Here is a 22,383-nt window from a genome sequence, read left to right on the forward strand (position 1 = left end):
GCAAATTTGCATGTTTGGGTGAACTAATTCTTATAGTGTTTATCATTACATTCAAACTATGCCCAAAATTGTGCATTTGAAGACATTCTTTAAGTAATGTGCACATGTTGTTTGCATACTGAGAGATGGGTTGCATGTTAGTCTGTGGTAATGGAACAGTATGCCATATTTGCTGTTGTTAAGATAATAATACTGAATCGCTCTGACTTGAGTTTACAGACACGTCGCGAGTCTGTTCTCCAGATACAAATTAAGCTTGGTTTTTAGCAGTAATGTAATAAGACGTGTGATCCAGTTCATAGTCTCTCTGGAGCCGTGCGGTAATGTTGTGCTGTGTAATCTAAATGTAATACCGCAGTCTGTTCCTCTCACACACACTGCTTCCTCATACACAGGGTTATTATGGGTAATCAGTCCAGCCATTATAGCCTTTCATCATGACTGTGTTGTCATGAGGTCTTTCATCATGCTTTAAAAAAAAACAACATTCATTATAACCTTAAAGGTAATTTAGATACATTCGTATGTATATCATGTTGTCTGTTAATGTATACGGCTGCACAATGCCAGACACATTATAGAGAAACAAATGTCTGTTGTGTGACATTACTATTTGAATTGCTCTCTCTTCATCAAACAAAGGCTTCAGAAGTCTGGAAATATAAAGCATGGACTCTTTTCATGTGGTACTGCATTTTTTTTATTATGGGTCACGATGGTTGTGTAGCTGGTTAATCCAACTCAAGTAGTCAATTAGTGAGGGTGTCAGGGTTAGGCAAGGGAGGAACTCAAGTGCAGACAGGAAGTACAAAACAAAGAGTTTATTAAATACAAAAAGGGGAAAACAAAAACCCACGAGGGGGAAAACAAGGGCTAGGGTAGACACTAAATAATTCTACAAAACTCAATAAACAAGGCAAACAAAGACTCAAGACAGGAGAACACTAACTACAAATAACACTCACGGCTATACAGGATACAATCTCAATCACAGGTGAGGAACACTCAAATCACAATGAACCGACGCAAGACAGAGCACACTAGGAGATCTAAATAGGGGGAACAATCAAGACACGACAGGTGGCACAGATGGGACAATCAAGACACGACTAGGTTAACAAGGGGGGCGGGGCAAGGGAACGAGACAACACAAGCACATGGCCCAAAGACAAGGCCATGCGCTTGTACACAAAACACGGGTCTGTCATGATCCTGCCTCAAGACTAGGAAAAACCAAGGACACGAGGGCAGAATCATGACAGAACCCCTCCCTTAAGGAGCGGCTTCCAGACGCTCCTCAAGGGATCAAACACGGGACACGACTGACATGACAGACTGGGACACAGACACAAACCAACAAGACATGACGAACAACAACAAGGGCAAACATGAATACACAACGGCAGGGTTGGGGTGACGAATCAAAAAAAACAAACAGGGAAGGGGAGGGGGCGGGACCACAAAGTTCATGGGGGACAGACCAGGGTGGGTGGGAGGGTTAGGGATCTTAGGAGGACAGGACGAAGGCTGACGACGGGGGGTACGGGCAGGTCTGGGTGGTGAGGGGTGGGGAGGGGTCTCGGGACAACTGACAGAGGACATGACAGGAGCAGACACGGGACAACACTTACGGGACGCGGGGAGACGACAGCTGGACACGGGGAGACAACAGGACACGGGGCAACATTCACGGGACACGGGGCTACATCAACAGGACACGGGGCTACATCAACAGGACACGGGGCCACATCAACAGGACACGGGGAGACAACGGCTGGACATTTGGGACTTCTGGGGACAGGGTCAGGGGACAAGACAGGACTGACGGGGATTTCTAAAATTTGGACAAGACGGGACAAATAATCAGAAAATGCTTTAGCAGCTAGGACAATTGGCATCTCCTTATGAGATGAGACCGACTGTACAAGAGTCTTTGCTGCAGAGTCGGCCGCGGCTCTCTCCTCCGCTCTCACGACTGCCGACTTGCATACAGCCCTCTTCTTTGCCGGCTCGGGCACGCTAGCGCTCTCCGCTGCTGGCTCGGGCAAGCTCACCGCTGCTGGGTCGGGCACGCCAGCGCTCACCGCTGCTGGCACGGGCACGCCAGCGCTCTCCGCTGATGGCACGGGCACGCCCACCGCTGCTGGTACGGGCACGCCAGTGCTCTCCGCTGCTGGCACGGGCACGCCAGCGCTCTCCGCTGCTGGCACGGGAGGAAACGGGGTCACAGGACCGGCAGGCCCCCTCTTCCTCCTCTTCCTCCTTGGGCGCGGTGCAGAGACCACAGCTGGGTCAGAGGCGGGTTGGGGGAGTTCGGTCTCTGGCAGGGCTGACTCCGACGATTCCGAGGCAGACTCCCACGATAACCGTCTCCCTCGCTTCCCGGGGAGACCGACGGGTGTGGGAGGCACCTCAGGACTCGGTGAGGGATGTGCCTGATCCCCCAGAGTGGCCACGGCCAGGATACGACCCTCTGGAACCATTGGCAGCTGGGTAGGTGGGGACCTCTGGGGCTCCTCCTCTCGCCCGCTCGCTCCGGAACGACCTCCCCTGGTCCCCCGGAACACCACAAGGCGAGAGCCCTCAAAACAATCTCGCTTGCTGGCTGACAACATCCAGTATTGCCTCCTGTCTGCTGAGTTCCCTTTTGGTCGGTTCATTCTGTCAGGGTTAGGCAAGGGAGGAACTCAAGTGCAGACAGGAAGTACAAAACAAAGAGTTTATTAAATACAAAAAGGGGAAAACAAAAACCCACGAGGGGGAAAACAAGGGCTAGGGTAGACACTAAATAATTCTACAAAACTCAATAAACAAGGCAAACAAAGACTCAAGACAGGAGAACACTAACTACAAATAACACTCACGGCTATACAGGATACAATCTCAATCACAGGTGAGGAACACTCAAATCACAATGAACCGACGCAAGACAGAGCACACTAGGAGATCTAAATAGGGGGAACAATCAAGACACGACAGGTGGCACAGATGGGACAATCAAGACACGACTAGGTTAACAAGGGGGGCGGGGCAAGGGAACGAGACAACACAAGCACATGGCCCAAAGACAAGGCCATGCGCTTGTACACAAAACACGGGTCTGTCATGATCCTGCCTCAAGACTAGGAAAAACCAAGGACACGAGGGCAGAATCATGACAGAGGGGACTATTTATTATTAGAGAAATTATTTCAATAAAAAAATTATATAAAATATGTATAATTAGAATGTACAACACATATAATAACATAAAATTGTATAAAAAAAAAAAAAATATATATATATATATATATACTGTGTGTATATATTATGTACACTTGTAATAAAAATCTTTTGTTGAAGAACAAGCTTAAGTTATATTAAAATGTTATATATATATCTATCAAAGAACACACGCTGTGTAGGTTACATTTCAAAAAATATATTAATATATTTAACATATTGACTGATTTATATATATATATATATAATAGAACACAAATTAAGTTACACATAAGAATGTACAATTTGTAAACTGAAATATAATATATAATATCTTTTTTTTAAATGTGTATATAGAAATGTGTATTAATTGAAGAACGAATAAACTTCTGGAATCACAAAATGAATTGTGGGTAATTTCAATCTATTGATTTCTGTGAATATAAAACAGCTGGAAAACAAGCAACTTTGCTTTTTTTTTTATAAGAAACTTGTGGCTGTTATTTGATCTATAAAAAAAGAGCAAAATATACTGTTGTTACTGTTTTTTTGCTTTTAACTGTTTCAAACCTGTGTTGTTCTGTGAATGCGCTCCTCACCTTTACGTGTGGACTTTGATTGGCTGGCAGCTACTGTGGTCAGATCAGCAGGAAGACCCACATACACTCCTCCATAGTTCCTGCAGAACACACAGTTACACATTCATTATTATTGTCCCGATTCAGTCTCATGATGTTTAGCAGAGGCCTTGCATGGATTGGCATGATTGCAGTAGAACGTCTAACCTTCGCTTCTCATCATCTGGTGATGGTTCTTCTGTCCTGCATCAAGAGAAAAAAGATGAAGACAGTCTCTGTGGCTGACACTTCTGTCTTACAGCAATTCAAGCTCGCTCCTCTACTTTTTTGTACTGTACTCCATCAGTGTCCTCTTTGCTAAAATAATCTGTTACACAAGACTGACTGGCATCAAAACACTTCATACCACATTTTAATTTCAGAAAGAGCGTGTTGTGTTGATGAACCCTAGTCTATATTTTATTTCATAGGATAGAAGTACAGTCTGTTTCAGTTCATATTTAATGTTTACATGTAATGCTTATGTCCACAATGCATATTTCCTTAAAATGACTAATATTTTGTTAGCTTAAAAATAAAAACAACAGTATAACTAACTGATCATGCATTATTTATATCCATCACTAATTCATTTTTCATTTGCATAAAGAAAAATTGCATTTCTGATTTAGCAGTTTAGACTTTGAATGAGATTTTAACTAGGAATTCACTCTAAAAGCTAAAATTATTTTGTAATTTATATAAAAAATGTGTTTATTACATTACATTATTCATTTAGCTGATGCTTTTCATCCAAAGCTACTTACAAGTGCTATTTATGTCAGAGGTCGCACGCCTCTGGAGCAATATATATATATATATATATATATATATATATATTACTAGTATTATTATTATTTATTAAAATTAAAAATTATATAATACTATTTTTTATAGCAAATTATATAATTATTTATTTTATATATTAAAAGCTAAAATATACGAATACATTTCATATTTAATTTTCATATTCATATTTTTGTCAACTGAAAACACATCTTCCTTAAAATTGCCAATGTTTTGTTGCTGAACAATTAAAACAACAGTTCAGTTGATCGAGCTGTTTTTCATTTTCATTCCATTTCCAATTTTGCAGTGGAGATTTGGAATGGGATATTAATTTTCGGAATGCACTCTTGAGCTAAATGTTTATCACAACTTGATCCGAGAGTGGAAAACTGTTAAATATTTCAGACGGCGAGCATTTATTCTACTCCTCTGTATCTTTTTATAGATGTTAAATGTTAAAACCGTGTCAAACAGGAGTCACATGCTGATGTCATAACAGAAATCTGCTGTCTAAACACACTCGGGCGTTTTTCCACCGATGGGACGGATGCCGTCTGGTGTCTTTGACAGTAAACTGTGAGGTGTCAGGCATTGCGGGGGGATGGGTAACGATTGCTGATTGGTTAGCATGTGTTTGGACCCTCAGGGGCCCATGTGCGCCACAAAAGCTGCTGAATGGTTAGCTGGAACAGGCTGATTGAACCCCCCCAGGATTCAGTCTGTGTGTGTATTTTGGTGGATTTACACTGTGGTGAGCAGTTATGTACCAATTTGGTGCTCAATGCTGTTATTAATTTCTCTCGGGTCAGTGGGGGACGTTAACAGTCATCACATTCATTCTGAATATGGTATGTTTGGATATGTCATAAATTAAATTACTCACACATCCTTGGCAGCTTCTGCTGGACCTGTAAAAAGCGTAAAGAAAATAGAATTAAATATATATATATATATATATATATATATATATATATATATATATATATATATATTTTAAAGGATTTAAGTGTAAAATCAACATTTAATACTATTCATTTGCCACCCATTTTACTTGGTAATATGTTTTAATAAATAAAAAAAAACAAAACAAAAAAAACCCCATAGTGCTACATTGATTATCAGCCATTTATTACATAAAATTTATATAATTTTTAATATATTTTTATATAAATTGTATATATATATATATATATATATATATATATATATATATATATATATATATATATATATATATATCCCAGGAGCCCATTTGTATACACACACAATAAATAGAAAAATATTTTAATAACACAATATTTATTAGATAGAAACATGTATCCATATCAATACATATATATATACAATTTTTTTATATATTTAAAAATGTAACATCTAGTTTTCTTTTTAGTTTAATAAAACTGTAATAATTAAGAATTAAAAATAACAAATTTACAAGAAACCTTGTGTTAAGTAGTGCAAAAAGTTTGTCTCTTCAGATTAGTGAATCAAATTCGATTCTTTCTATGCCTGTGTTGATTTCAGTAGTATTCAGTCTGCGGTTCAATTCTTTGATTACAAACATTCATTTGTGCAGTGACTCTTAATTCACCCTTAGAAGACAGAAACCACAGCGGTTATTCTCAATGAGATCTCTCTTTTCTCTCAAACACAGTCTTTATTCAAGTTTCAGTCCCTATTCATTAACTGAATTTTACCGTACATTTCTGCTATGTGCAATTAATTTGACTTAGTCACCACTGAAAAGCTACTACTAAATATATTGTAGAAACGTAATTTCCTGTAAAGCTGCTTTGCAACGATTTGTATCGCGAAAAGCACTATACAAATAAACCTGAAGTGAATCTTGAATAGAGCCGTTGCTTGACAGAATCGACGGATGAGTTTGACCTAAGTGAGTTTAGACTCTTTGTTTTGAAGGATTCAGTCAATATACAGAACGTCCATCTGTGTTAGACTAATGCTCAAAACCTTTTCACTGAAGAGGGTTTTCTTGTCCTCAAGATACAGAGGTCAGTTTTACCGGGTCAAGAAACATATCCAGGCAATCTTTCGTCTTGGAAGGTACACAATCTTTAAAAAAAAAGATCATCCCAAAAGTGTTTTTTTGCAGTGATGCCAAAATATGAACTCAAACATTTCTCATCACATTCATCCGAGAGCAACACTCATTTGGGACTGTTTCTATGTTTTATGTTAAGAGGAACGTAAAGGATGAGGAGGTGGCACAGGGATGGCACACACAGGAAGAGGGATCCCAGACAGCAAGCAGTTTCGGCCCAGATCCGGCCCAAATCTGGCCCAGCATGGGTCAGAAGGGGGGCAGATCTGGGCAAACACTATTTGCTGTCTGGGATGGAGGAGGACGACGAACAACAAAGTCCAGCGAGGTGATGATGGTGGGGTGTAAGCCAGGGAGAGGCTTTGAGCAGGGGCTTGATGGCAGGTGCACGGGCCACAACCTGAATGGTTCTCCATGGCAGCATCAAAAGGAGGGAGGAGCCAAGACGTCACCATGGGGACGACTGAAGCCGACGACAGCGATGGAGGTGGAGCCCTATGCACAGACAGAGAGCCGAGGAGGTGGAGTGATGCCCAGGATCCAGGCGGCCACGATGAAGCTGTATGCCGATTATGGTCTGAGATGTAGCTGGTGATCCTGAGGCCAGAGGGTGAGCAGGAGCGACCAAGGAAGGAGGCGGAGCCTAAAGAAGGGTGGAGCAGACCATAGCCAAAGGGGTGGTAGTGGGGGGTTAGTAGTGGGGGTGTGGCAAAGTCCGATCCAGGTGGAGCCGACTGACGGAGGGAGCCCGGCGAGGCTGAATGGCCAATGGTCCACTGTAATCGAGGGTGGGAGGAGTCCAGGTGCAGGAGTCTGGGTGGGGGGACGAGGTGGCCCAAGATGGAGCCCCACCACTGAGAGGAGGTGAAACAAAGGAACTGACTGCAGATTAAGAAGACTGGATGGAATGGCTGAGGCCCGAGGAGACTAAAGATATTCACAAAAATAATGCACAAAATTCGATCAAAAACAAAAAGTCAGTTTTAGTCAGACCAGAGAGTCAGACAGATGGACAGATTCAGGCAGGCTTAGAGGAAAGCAAAGTCTCTAATTCTCCAAACTGAAAAATAATCTCCAAGTCCAACACACATGCTCTCACTCTCAGTGGCATCCTTGCACCATCGAATTCCATGGGAATTCCCTCTGTGATGGATGGGACAGTCGGCACGCGCACCAGTTGGGACGGTGTCTTCTCTGGCTCGCTGATGGTCTCAGGTTCGCTCTTCCCAGCGATGTCTGAGGTGCTCTCTCCGTCTGCGGTGGGCTCAGGCTCCGTCTCTCCTCACAGTGGGGTGGTCTGTCTGGATTGGGAGTGGGGCTTGAGTCTTCATACGTGAAGGCAGATCTGCAGGAGCTCATCACCCACTCCACAGAAGCAGTGAAGCTCCCTCGAGGACCCTCCCCGGACAACTGTGCTCGTGTTTTCCAGGCTGGTGCGCAGGAATGAGGTCTGGGAAGGTGGTCTAGTGGGCGAGACCCAGGAATTCATCTAAGTGCTCTGTTAAGACTATTTCTATTTCTCTTTCTATTTCAGCAAATCTCCTGAGCTCTAAAAGAACATCGTCTGAGCAATAAATTCAGTTTTGAGGCTCCGCTCTCTCTGTTTAGGAGTTTAGTGATGGATGTCGTCACTTTGATGCCTCGCTTGCCAATCATTCACCGTTCTCTCTCCGGACCCTCAAGGCTAATTCTGTTTTTAACCAAAGTTGATTTTGTTTGCCTCTTTTCTTGTATCCAGTCTGCATTTCAATGAGATAACCCGTGAAGCATTATATCATCAAATGCACTTTTAAAATTAATTCGCAGGCTTCTTCGGAGGTGACGGTTGAGTCATCTCCAGCTGTTCTCACATCCCATTTTCAATGTCCAGGCTTGTGAAGGTAACATTTATTGTTTAAATATTGCTTTTTCGTAGCTCAGCAGTCAGCACACACAATAGTGTTCTCAGGTATATGTTTCAGTTAAGCATGAACTTTGTTTCTCCTGAAATGGAGGAATAAAAACGTTCAAAAATGAATCAAGTGACATATTCCAAAGCAGGGGTTTTTACAGCAAAGAACCACAATCAGCGAACAGTTCTTAAAAGAACAATGTTATTTTATTAATTTTTAACAACATTTTAATAATCTAAAGATCCATTTTCCACTGTAAAGTACCTTTTATCAAATGGAAACATTCCGAGGATGTTAAACGTTCTTTATGGAACAATTGATGCCAAAAAAAAGAACCTTTATTATTATTATTTTTAAGTACTACAAAGCTGTAACATGAAGCTCAGAGAAATATTTGAGTTCACATTTGAGATCTCTGACTTCTGATTCAGACTTTGGTGTCTTGGTCGCATCCCAGCACCCTTTCCTTAACATTTAGTGAACATAATGTATGATTTTCTTCTTCTCTTAAGAAGCAGAAGTGCCTCTCAGTCGCCTGGGAGAAACATTGATGCTCAAGCGATCTCATTTATTATGGTTTGTCTCCTTTTTCTTTCCAGTGCGCTTCACTCCATAAGAACAGATCTGACCTGAATACATTATACGTGAGGGACGAAATCCCCATGACTGGTTTATTAAGCATCAGATCCTTCACCTCTGTCTGAGTAACACCACATACCTCTACATTCGTCCGGAGGGGAGCTTCTGCTGATAAACCGAGGAAACGAGACTCTGTCAAGCTCCTACACGCACTTAATCAAGTGTTTGAGGACAAACAGAGCGCTCCGTCAAACCTCGGAGAGCAGGACACGTCCTTTGATCAAAAGCAGTAAGTGGGTGAAACACTCACCTCCTGCTGTCGTGCTGGTGGCGGAGGAATTTCCACATCCCATTTTGGCATGAACGCAGCTCTCCGTGCCTGCCTTGGAGAAGGACGAATGAGTAAAGGACAGGACTGATGTGATGCACGAGCTCCTTCCAACACAGCCTCGGTCAGTCTGCAGAGAGAGAGAGAGAGAGAGAGAGAGAGAGAGAGAGAGAGATGCTCGAGCCTCGCATGATTCGCTCCTCTCCTCCACCCAGGCAGGGTTACCGTGGAAACAGAGGGGGGAGAAGGGGGGGTGGGGCCAGCCTCCGGTTTACATGGAAATTAACTTTACAGGAAACTTTACATGGTAAATAAAAACAGTCAAAGCAAGACATTAACAATATATTTAATGCAAATCATTTTCATTTATAATGTTTAGTTTACAAATTAATATAGCTACATTTACAATTTATTCATTATAATTTTTTTTTAAAACAAATATATTTTTAATACATATTTATAGAATTTACAGGTATAATCAACGTACAAAGAATTATAAAATCAGAGTATTAGAATATTTTAACTAAATAAAACAGGACTAATAAATACATTAAAAAAATCAGTAAGTAAATAATATAAATAATTTACATGTATAATGTACAAATTGCAAATAAATGTACTATTGAAATTAATAATTTATTTAAAAGATAAACAATTCAATAAATATATTCATAGGTCAGGAATGTAATATATTTTAAACAAATAATTTACATTTATAATTTACATTAATATTAAAAATTCAAAGTCTTCACAGATCAGAATATTATATTATAATATGTTATAGCGATATAAAATAGTACTAATAAAAATAGTAAAAAGCAAGCAGTTAAATAATAATAAAATACTAATTCATGTACAATAAAATGAATAACAATTTACAATGACAGATGTGTAATTATAGTTAATAGAAATAATTGACATTTGTAATTCATTAAAACATTATAAACAATAGAATAAATATGTTCACGTCAGAATTTTAAACACATAAAAAAATTGGACAAATAAAACCAGCAAATAAAACACAAAATATTTACTTTAAAAAAGATATATATATGATTAAGATGGATACAACATAATAAATAAAAACACACTTAATAAAAATGTATTGCAATGAACCAAAAAGCCTAATAATATTTAGAATTATATTTATAATTTTTTAATTGAAGTAATTATTGACAATTAAATAGATATCTTTGCAGGTCAGAATGTGAAATTATTGTAAAATAAATAAAACTGAACAAATAAAAAAACAGTAACCAAGCAATACATTTTGAAAATATTAAAATTAATAAAAACAAAAATAAATGACATTCAGTGAATCAAGAGATACATTATATTTAATATAATTTAAATTCATAATTGAATAAATCTTCACAGGTCAGAATATGAAAATATTTAACAAAATAAGTAAAATAGGACAAATTAAAAACAGCAAAAAGCAAGCAAGAAATAATGAAACATTTGTTAATAAAATGGATTCTAATATAAAAAAAAATGGATTTGAAAAAAATAATAAGGTTTATCTAAGATGCCTAAGTATTTTTCCTTTACATAAGTCTATGACACATATACCATGTTATATTGTCATCGAAACAATATATGATGTACAAAATCACTTTTTTGTGATAGGAAGTTTCATAAGGTGACAATTCTAACTATGTTCTCAAATGATTTCTTTATTTTAAAATAATGCAAGCACAATAAATAAATAAATACATCAATATTTATACTATGTGCCCGGCTCATAAAATCTGACCTGAATACCACAGAAATCCTGAAAATATGACATGCCAAAAGCAGTTCAGTAATCAAGTGTCATGGCAAAAACAACCGTCCCCACACACAAGTGCACTTTATTTTCTGGGTAATAAACATCAGTCAGTCTCTGCTAAAATATATCTCTGTTTTATCCATAAAACCGCTCAGCCCTGGAGAGAAACTTAATACAGACACTCACCGACATTAACACAAGGACTCTTGTGTGTCTGTATATCTGCCTGTCTCTCTGTCTGTTTCCGTTTTTAATAGATCAAGTTAGATATTGTTTGGGCTGATGACAAATGAAGGATGCACAGATGTTGGTTTCTTAGTTTCATTGACTGTCTGGGATCACGAGTGATCAACCTTGAGGCGTTAACAAAGAGATATTTGTTATGACAGCAGCAGGAGACTCTCAGGAGCTGCTCAGGGGCCACTCGAGTCTCCAGAACTTCCTTATGCCCTGTGTCACATGATGCAGAGATGGATCCACACACACACACACACACACACACACACACACACACACACACACATATATATATATATATATATATATACTTATATATATACACATACAAATTATTATATAAGACTAACCAACGAATGAACATGCAAACTTTGAATGGTAACAATTTGCCAGTGTAGTCCAGCAGAGGGTATTGTTGGATAGAAGTTAGCAAACTTTACAACACCAAAGACAAAACAACACTTTATCTGTCCTTATGAGATATTATATATGATTTGAGTTCCGCATCCTTTTTGACGACAAACTGCTTTTTAAAGGATCAATTATGGTGCTTTATTTATGTGTATTTTGCAGCAGGTTACATTCTAACTAAATAGGACTTCATTTCCCAGCATGCAACAAAAGCAGTTCCGGATTGTCTCTGAGCAGCTGCATGCTGGGAAATGTAGTCCTCATCCTTGTATTCCGTTCCTGCCGTCCCCGACGCGAAAGATGCCGGCCGTACACCACAAATTATTACTCGAGGAGGCTTTGCAAGACAGTCCGCAGGTAAAAAAAATAATTTTACCGGACTTTTGTTTCAATGCTTTAGTACTAATAAATGTTTGGTTTTGTGCGCTTAGCGTTGCAAAACTGATGACGCGGTCGTCGCGACACGCGTCACAGAACGTAACGTTATGTGCCAGCTTATCTAAATAAAACATCGTTTTATGTTACATGTATGATTCATTTTAATAGTTTTTTTTTAAATCTCAGATAAGCGCCATAGAAGAGACGCATCCTGTACATTTGTTGATCATATGTTTATAAATATGAGAGACGCGCGTCAAACATACGTGTATCTGATGCTACTACGCTTTAAGGTTGTAAATGTGTTGCTAGTAGTGGAGTTGTGAATGAAGGGGCCTTTATGAGGTGTTGTTTAGGTGGTCCAATCCGTCCGATACTGATACATTAGACCAGATGAATCAGATATTAATATCACATCAACGTCAGGTCAGAAACAACAACAAATGCTGTTCAGTTTCTACTCTGCAACTGACAGGTCTGAGGCATCAAGTGAAACACAAAAAAAACATTGTTTCATGCATTGCATTGTCTTGCAACAGGTTTTGATTATTACTGGCTATGCAAAAGTCATAATTAGGCCTAGTAATTTGCATGTTATTTCATAGCTTAATGATTTACTTTATATGCAGTTATACCCTATAATGCAATGCACACCTGGCCGTTGACTTTGTTTGCATTGGAAACACACCCAGAAGTCTGTCCTGATCGCTGACAGAACACACCCAGCATGCTTCACTCTGCACGAATGCTTGTTGGGTTCATTTAGCACATCTGACACTGTGTGTATGGAGAATTGTGTGCGTCTTGTGCTCATTGGCGTTTGTGTTTGCAGACGCGGTCCTTGCTCAGTGTGTCTGAAGAGGATGCAGGCACACTCACTAACTACACAGACCAGCTGCTCCAGCACAGGTACACACACAACACACATTTCCACATTGACTTCATCAGTAAAGTTGTCTGTATTTTTAAATAAATGTTCAGTTTGTTGTGCACAAATTATCAGTCATCTGCTTTCATTTTGTTTTATTATTCATTCATTTATAGAATTTATAGAATGTTAGTTTTTTTTTTGTAATTCTCTCTGATGGTTAAATGTTTGTTACTGTTCCTTCAAGATTCTTACATTCAATTTTAGTTTTATTCTTTTTTTTAGAATGTTTACATAAATATTTAGTAAATTTTTTTTAATGGATTTTTAAAAGTGTAAATAATAATAATAATAATAAACTATTTAATTAACTTGTGTATATAGATTTATATTTATCTTTGTTAAAATTAACATCATATTACATTTCAAGCAGACAGTTAAAAATTACTTTTTAATAATAATAAAATATATAATATTTATTTATATTATAATAAATATATTTTGTCTATTATATAATTAATTTACATAATTAAATTTCTTGAACATTGATTACATTCTAAGTAGACAGATCAAATTGCTTTTTTAATAATAAAAAGTTTTTACATTTATATCACTTATTAAAATAATCAGTTTTTTTGTTATCCTTTCGATTAATATTCATATTTATAGAAAAATTAATTGTTATTTTTATATTCCTCAAATCACTCTTAATCACAATCTCTGTTTAAATGCTTGTGTTACTGTACCTTTAAGGCTCTTTTAAAAATTATTTTAAGGCTTTTTATACAGTGAATGTATGCATTTTTTATGATTGTCAAAGGTAAGATCCCTGAGTGTCAGGTAATCAGATATTTTAAAGTGCTGTGACGTTTGTTTTCAGAGATCAGCACACTGAAGGAGATATTCGGCATCGCCAGAGATGGTATGAGGTTAAGAATATCTCTTTATTAATAATGGATGAAAGAAAAACAGTTCTGTGCTAAATGAAAACCACTTTCACCTCTTTCTGTGTCTCTCCAGAGCGTGAAGCTGCCATGGTGAAATATAGTCGTTTACCTAAGAAGAGAGAAAATTAAAAGGTAAATATTGATCAGATTTGTCTGCTGGCATGTTCTGTGAAACCCATCAATCAGAATCCAGCAGTGAGCTGTTAAATGTGTGTGTGTGTGTGTGTGTGTGTGTGTGTGTGTGTGTGTGTGTGTGTGTGTGTGGACAGATAAAAGCTGAGGTGGTGAGAGACGCAATCACTGCTTCACTCTTTCACAGAGCAGCTACATTTGAACGCTTTTGTGAATATCAAATAATATACTGGATGCACACTCGGGAACACACTTCAGTTTATGCATGTGGTCTAGCGGTGGGCTGTATGAAGAAGTAGTTCATATTCTCCAAAATACTGGTCAGTGACAAAATACTTCATGATTTAATTTAATTTAATTTAATTTAATAAAAAAAAATATTTAATATGATATTGAAATAATCATTTCAAAAATACTATTTGCTTGGCATTTAGTAATATTGTTAATAGTATTATTTATATACATTTTAATATGAATATTATTAATATAAACTGGATATTAATCCAGTTATTTATCGAATATAAGTATGTTTTAATCTTGTTTAATTTAAAGTAAACAAATGTAAAAATAAATTATTGTATTTCTAATGATAAAATTATTTTATTTTTAAAATAATAAAGCAAAAACTATAATTTTATTTGTTGTGTTTTTGGATTATTATTAATTTGACTTATGATGATTATTATTGTTTTTTGTATTTATTTTAATATTCAGTTATTTTTGAAACACCATATTATACTTCAAAAAGTTGAAATAATTTGGTTTTAATAATAATGATATTAAACTATTTATCTTAAACCAATATTATTTATTATTTATTTTACACTACACTTTCAGGAAAAACTTTCAGTTTGTTGCTTGTTTGTTTTTTAAGATTAATATTTATATTTAAAGTTCAGTTAGTTATTCATCATATTAACTTCTCAGTAGACAAATGTAAAAAAGATCGTATTTTTAATGACAACAATTAGTATATTATTTATATTGCTTATTAAAATTTCACTTAAAAATATTTATTTTATTTGCTTTATACAAATCTTTACACATAAAAGTTAAAAAAAATCTGATATTTTTTTGAAAAGCATATTATATTTCAAGTAGACAAATTTAAGAACAATTACATTATTATATTATTTATATTACTCTCAATACATTTTCAATTACAATATTTTGTGCTTGTTTTTTTATATTAATACTGCTATTTATATTAATTTTAATTGTTATTTATTAAACATTGGTGTGTTTTTTGTCATTAAATTGTAAGCAGACAAATAAAAAAAGATATAATTTTTAGAAATAAAATAATCATCTTATTTATATTTCATATAATTTTATTATTTTTTAAAATGCTATTTTATTTGCTTTGTATCTTTTAGAATAATAGTTATATATATATATGGATTCTTCAGTTACGTCCTAATATCACATTGTTACAGCTGCTTTTTAAAAGCAATAAAGCAATAAGACGTTCAAGTGTGTTTCTTTGCAGCTTGTCTCACAACATCACTAATGCATGACCTCTCATGACTTTATGCTTCAATGTTAGTATTATTTGTGTGCATATTGACTGGATGTGAGTGACTCGTGTGTGTGTGTGTGTGTGTGTGTGTGTGGCACTCTCATCCAGAAAGCCGGTTACCTCAACATCAGGAAGTACGGCTCCCTTTATATCTGATGAATCACGTCTCGAGTTTAACATTGAACTCTCTGTGTCCTGCAGTAAGACGGGTCTGGTGATGACGGTGTGGGACCGCTTGTTCTTCTTCACGCTCGGGGGGAACCTGATGTGTCAGCTGCGGGATGGTCCTGGATATGGACAACTGTTCTGTCATGACCATCGAGTGTGAGGAGCGCCGCTACTGCTTCCAGATCACTTCACCCAACGGCAGAACGTATGACTGAATCTGTCAAACAAATATATATATATATATATAATGGTGAGAATGACCTAAATAAGCTGCATTTTGTGAATTAAAGGAATTGCTTCTCAAAATGAATGAATGATTAAACCCAGATGAATGAGGTCCTGATGTGTGTCTGCTGTGTTCTGATCATTATTCCTCTGTTCTCCTGACGTTCACACTGACATGTCCCTGCTCTTTCTCTCTCTGTTTTCAGCTCTCTGATTCTTCAAGCTGAGAGTAAGAAGGAATATGAAGAGGTATTCACACTCTTATATAAGGATGCTTTGCAGAATACACTCTTGATTATACACTGATTTATACTACATTATGCTGTACATTCTTTCAGCGCACTTCTTTAATTTTTCTCCACAGTGGATTTGCACCCTCAACAACATTTCCAGACAGAATTATCTAACCGACAAGCCTGAGGTATGTCTGTCTGTCTGTCTGTTTTATTTGTCTGTCAATTATCTACCCAGATTATAGCAATTACACCATGGTAACTTATATATTTATATATATGTTACAAATATATATATAAATATATATTTGTTATAAATATATAATAATCCAGTACATAATGTGAGCTCTGAGGGAATAACTTGGCAACATCCTAACAGCTGGAAGGTAAATGAATATGCAAATAATAATTTAGAATGAATTATTAATAACTTTTTAAATAAATTAAGGCTAAATGCATGTAAAAAATAATTAATGCAATAAATATTATTACGGTATTCTCTATTTATTTTGTCACACACACACACACACACACACACACACACACACACACACACACATATATATATATATATATATATATATATATATATATATATATATATATTTATTTAATTAGAGGCAAAAACAAATGTAACTTTAAAAAATTATAGTTTACTTTTTTATGTATTATTTATTTATTTTTGCATGTATCAGACACCTAATGTGAGCACTGAGTGAATCCATGTATCTGTCAGTTGAAGTGTGTGTGTGTGTCTTCAGGTTGCATCAGACGGCTCTGCAGGCTGTGACGCCCATCACCAGCTTTGAGAAGCGAGCTGAGGGTTCTCCTAAAACCGACCGGTACTAATATTTCATGATGATTAAACATTCATGCATTTCTGATTTGATATGAGGCAGCATACATTTCTGAATTTAGCTGACGCTTTTATCCAAAGCAACTTACAGTGCATTCAGGCTATACATGTATATATTTTTTATATTATCAGTATGTGTTCCCAGGGAATTGAACCCATGACCTTTTGCGCTGCCAATGCAATGCTCTACCACTGAGCCACAGGAACACTATAGTTTATTCAAAAGTTTTAATAGATCTTTCTGAGCCACTGTTTAAAATCCACTGTTTTTCTCCTCCATAGAGTGACACCAGGCGGTGTGTCCTCCAGAGAGCCTCAGAAACCCCTCGAGCCTGAGGATCTGATCGTCCCGGGAAGACCAATCCAGTTTGACATTTGTTTTCTGTCAGACGCACAAACCCCGTTGGTGAGGAGGAAGATGGAGGAAGATGATGATGATTCAGACACACACGGTGAGACGAGCCTGTTTCAACTCCACACAATGGGGAAGTAAATAAATCACTAGCAAAGAAAAGTACTGCTTTTTTATTTTACATAAGTACACACACACACAGTATATATATATATATATATATATATATATATATATATATATTATTAGATGATGTTTAATGATTGAATTATTTTATGTACTATACATTCGTATATATACAGAGGTGGGTAGAGTACCCAAAAACTTTACTCAAGTAAAAGTAAAAGTAATTCTAGAAATATTTACTCAAGTAAAAGTAAAAGTGCTAGTCTTGAATAGTTACTTGAGTAAGAGTAAAAGAGTATCGGATAAAAAATCTACTCAAGTAGTTAGTTACTAGTTACTTTGGGTCATATATACGGAGCCTATTTTTATTTAGATAAATAGATAAAATGTATGTAATGTATGTGTGTGTGTATAAATGTATATATTTCATCAGCCTTTACTGCAATTTATGTAATTTATTATAAAACCCTGTCTGTTTACTTAAGTAACAAATATAGGTGTCATGCCATAATATATTTTTAATATGACTGACTTTATATTAAATGTGAATTTAACATTGAAAGTTAATGTGATATAAATCTTGCTACTAATCTTTCATTGTTCAGAAAGAGAGCAAATAACATTTACATTATCAAAGATCATTTTCACTGAATGTCTAGATTTCAATCACTCTCAGAAACTCCCATTAAAATCACTGAAACTGCTGTTAACGCTGTGAAATCAAAATCTTAATTATAGATTCGTGTTGTTTCTGATGAGAGAATCCGCCAGAAAGAGGTATTCAGTCAGCGAGCGAGTGAAGGAAGCACCGGCATTTCAGCGATGACTCATCGGAACACCTCTGATTGGCCATTGCATTCAAAAGCTCAACAGAATCGTGTGTGATTGGTTAATGCGCAGCGCTGTAAAAACGCGTCTGTCTCTGGCTCAGCGCCAGCAAGCGATCACAGATCTGAATTTAGCAGCTGATATGACTTGTTGAACGTACTCGCACCGGTGTGATTGTATTAAAATTAATAAAATCTTAATCGGCTATTTTTTTGTCTTTTGGAAGCTGCATTCAACTTGACTCCTCTCTGTTATAGGCCACACACGTACAACAAACTAATGGCGCAGTGGTATCGTGTACTGTAATCGATTGTAGCCCAAGTTATTACCTGTTAAACAGTAGACAGCACACGCGGTGTTCATCTAATAAGGATCTCCATCGCAAGCAAATAATAGCCTTTGTAGATTTGCTTTCAATTCAGTGCAGTTCCATAGCCCCGTTTTCAGCGCTGCTGATGTTATTAAACGTTACAACTCTGAGTGAACCGCTTCAGACGCTCAGCTCGTGAGGCAGGGAGCTGAACGACTCATTCAAACTGATTCATGAACCAATTCACTCGTTTGCCAATTGGTTTGATCAAGCCTTTGAACAGAATTGACTCAAAAGAATGAATCATTCGCGAATGGGCATCGCTCATTGTCCAGAGAAAAAGTAGACGGCGTGTTTGGAATAAACTGAAGCATTTATAACATTTATTGCTTTAAGATAAAGTAACGAGAGGGGCGTCGGCCACAGTAACGAAGTAAAAGTACAGATTTTTCCCAAAAAATTTACTCAAGTAAGAGTATAAAGTACCCATCTTTAAATATACTCCGAAAAGTATTAGTTACCCCGAAAAATTACTCAAGTAAATGTAACTCGTTACTACCCACCTCTGTATATATCTATCTATCTATCTATATGTATGTAACGGAAACAGGTCAATTTAGCTCAAAGGGAATCATTTAAGATTTTAAAGGGAATTTGAACAGAATCACTGTTTCATGGCTTTTCACGGAGACGCGCCTGCGGTTCAGTGAACGAGCCGTTTAACATCAAATCTGCGCTGGATACTAATATCCAAACTATAGTGAAAACACTATCAATTAGCACAGTAACAAGATCGGCAGCTTAAGACATTAACTTGTAAGCACAAAACACAAGATACTTCTTTTCAATATGAATAAGGCTTTATTAGATAAATCTAAGACATATAAACTAATCTAACAGATAAACACACGCACACACACATTCACACAAGTTGCAGGAAGGTCAAAAGTTAGGAAAAGATGAGTTTAAGAGAATGTAAATATGGAATTCCAAGTTTACAGCAATACGTTAAATTGCATAGACATGAACAACCATCAGTCACGTAATTAGCGCTCGCATTGAGTTCCTCAATGGGGTTAAAATTATATGAGATACACCAGCACAACAAATATCTGGGAATACGTTGCCTTCGTTTGCTGTGAAAGGGACTCCCGTTGAAAGGGGTATCCCAGTGTCGCTGATTGGCTGGAAGTTCAGTTGGCTGAAGTGACGTCTTGGGAAGCCCGTGGTTGTTGGGCGTTGGCTGAAAGTGCAGAGTCGTGTGCGCTGGTCGAAGTTGAACGGGCATCCGAGGTCAGGCATCAGAGACTCGACATTACAAAACTTAACTCAGAACACGAAACTCTCAAACGGAAAAGGAAAGAAAAAGTTTGACGAGACTAGGTTGTGTTCCTTCTCATTGTGGCATAGTAGCAGCAGGCAGGCCGAAGCACGCTGGAACCGCACTCAAAAAAACAATGATGACTAACCGCATGGCTACAAGCTAGGTAGCAAAGCTACAAGCAGGCATGACTGATAGCACAAGCAAGGCTGGAACTAAAAGCAGAATTTCATGGGGTCCAAATACATACATACATACATACATACATACATACATACATACATACATACATACATACATACATACATACATACATACATACATACATACATACATACATACATACATACATACATACATACATACATACATACATACATACATACATACATACATACATACATACATACATACATACATACATACATACATACATACATACATACATACATACATACATACATACATACATACATACATACATACATACATACATACATACATACATACATACATACATACATACATACATACATACATACATACATACATACATACATACATACATACATACATACATACATACATACATACATACATACATACATACATACATACATACATACATACATACATACATACATACATACATACATACATACATACATACATACATACATACATACATACATACATACATACATACATACATACATACATACATACATACATACATACATACATACATACATACATACATACATACATACATACATACATACATACATACATACATACATACATACATACATACATACATACATACATACATACATACATACATACATACATACATACATACATACATACATACATACATACATACATACATACATACATACATACATACATACATACATACATACATACATACATACATACATACATACATACATACATACATACATACATACATACATACATACATACATACATACATACATACATACATACATACATACATACATACATACATACATACATACATACATACATACATACATACATACATACATACATACATACATACATACATACATACATACATACATACATACATACATACATACATACATACATACATACATACATACATACATACATACATACATACATACATACATACATACATACATACATACATACATACATACATACATACATACATACATACATACATACATACATACATACATACATACATACATACATACATACATACATACATACATACATACATACATACATACATACATACATACATACATACATACATACATACATACATACATACATACATACATACATACATACATACATACATACATACATACATACATACATACATACATACATACATACATACATACATACATACATACATACATACATACATACATACATACATACATACATACATACATACATACATACATACATACATACATACATACATACATACATACATACATACATACATACATACATACATACATACATACATACATACATACATACATACATACATACATACATACATACATACATACATACATACATACATACATACATACATACATACATACATACATACATACATACATACATACATACATACATACATACATACATACATACATACATACATACATACATACATACATACATACATACATACATACATACATACATACATACATACATACATACATACATACATACATACATACATACATACATACATACATACATACATACATACATACATACATACATACATACATACATACATACATACATACATACATACATACATACATACATACATACATACATACATACATACATACATACATACATACATACATACATACATACATACATACATACATACATACATACATACATACATACATACATACATACATACATACATACATACATACATACATACATACATACATACATACATACATACATACATACATACATACATACATACATACATACATACATACATACATACATACATACATACATACATACATACATACATACATACATACATACATACATACATACATACATACATACATACATACATACATACATACATACATACATACATACATACATACATACATACATACATACATACATACATACATACATA

The 22,383-nt window shown here is 36.0% G+C and overlaps 3 protein-coding genes across 3 annotated transcripts in view; 1 reads left to right on the forward strand and 2 right to left on the reverse strand.

Annotated features, from left to right (window-relative positions):
• LOC127947077 (A disintegrin and metalloproteinase with thrombospondin motifs 2) overlaps positions 1-22,383 on the reverse strand; it is a 153,379-nt gene that overhangs the window by 19,465 nt on the left and 111,531 nt on the right. The gene's annotated exons all lie outside the window — the stretch shown is intronic.
• Positions 3,568-9,580, reverse strand: LOC127947079 (overexpressed in colon carcinoma 1 protein homolog). Its single transcript, XM_052544006.1, has 4 exons — positions 9,451-9,580; positions 5,491-5,515; positions 3,987-4,022; positions 3,568-3,880 (listed from the first exon to the last, which is right to left on the reverse strand). The coding sequence occupies exons 1-4, from the start codon at positions 9,491-9,493 to the stop codon at positions 3,766-3,768; spliced, it is 219 nt and encodes a 72-aa protein (XP_052399966.1). The 5' UTR covers positions 9,494-9,580; the 3' UTR covers positions 3,568-3,765.
• On the forward strand, positions 12,153-17,756 carry LOC127947078 (DCC-interacting protein 13-beta). Its single transcript, XM_052544005.1, has 8 exons — positions 12,153-12,244; positions 13,098-13,174; positions 14,014-14,055; positions 14,154-14,212; positions 15,933-16,104; positions 16,331-16,373; positions 16,489-16,545; positions 17,119-17,756. The coding sequence occupies exons 5-8, from the start codon at positions 16,013-16,015 to the stop codon at positions 17,164-17,166; spliced, it is 240 nt and encodes a 79-aa protein (XP_052399965.1). The 5' UTR covers positions 12,153-12,244; positions 13,098-13,174; positions 14,014-14,055; positions 14,154-14,212; positions 15,933-16,012; the 3' UTR covers positions 17,167-17,756.

This window comes from Carassius gibelio, chromosome A25, assembly GCF_023724105.1.
Source record: "Carassius gibelio isolate Cgi1373 ecotype wild population from Czech Republic chromosome A25, carGib1.2-hapl.c, whole genome shotgun sequence".
Classification (NCBI taxonomy): Eukaryota; Metazoa; Chordata; class Actinopteri; order Cypriniformes; family Cyprinidae; genus Carassius; species Carassius gibelio.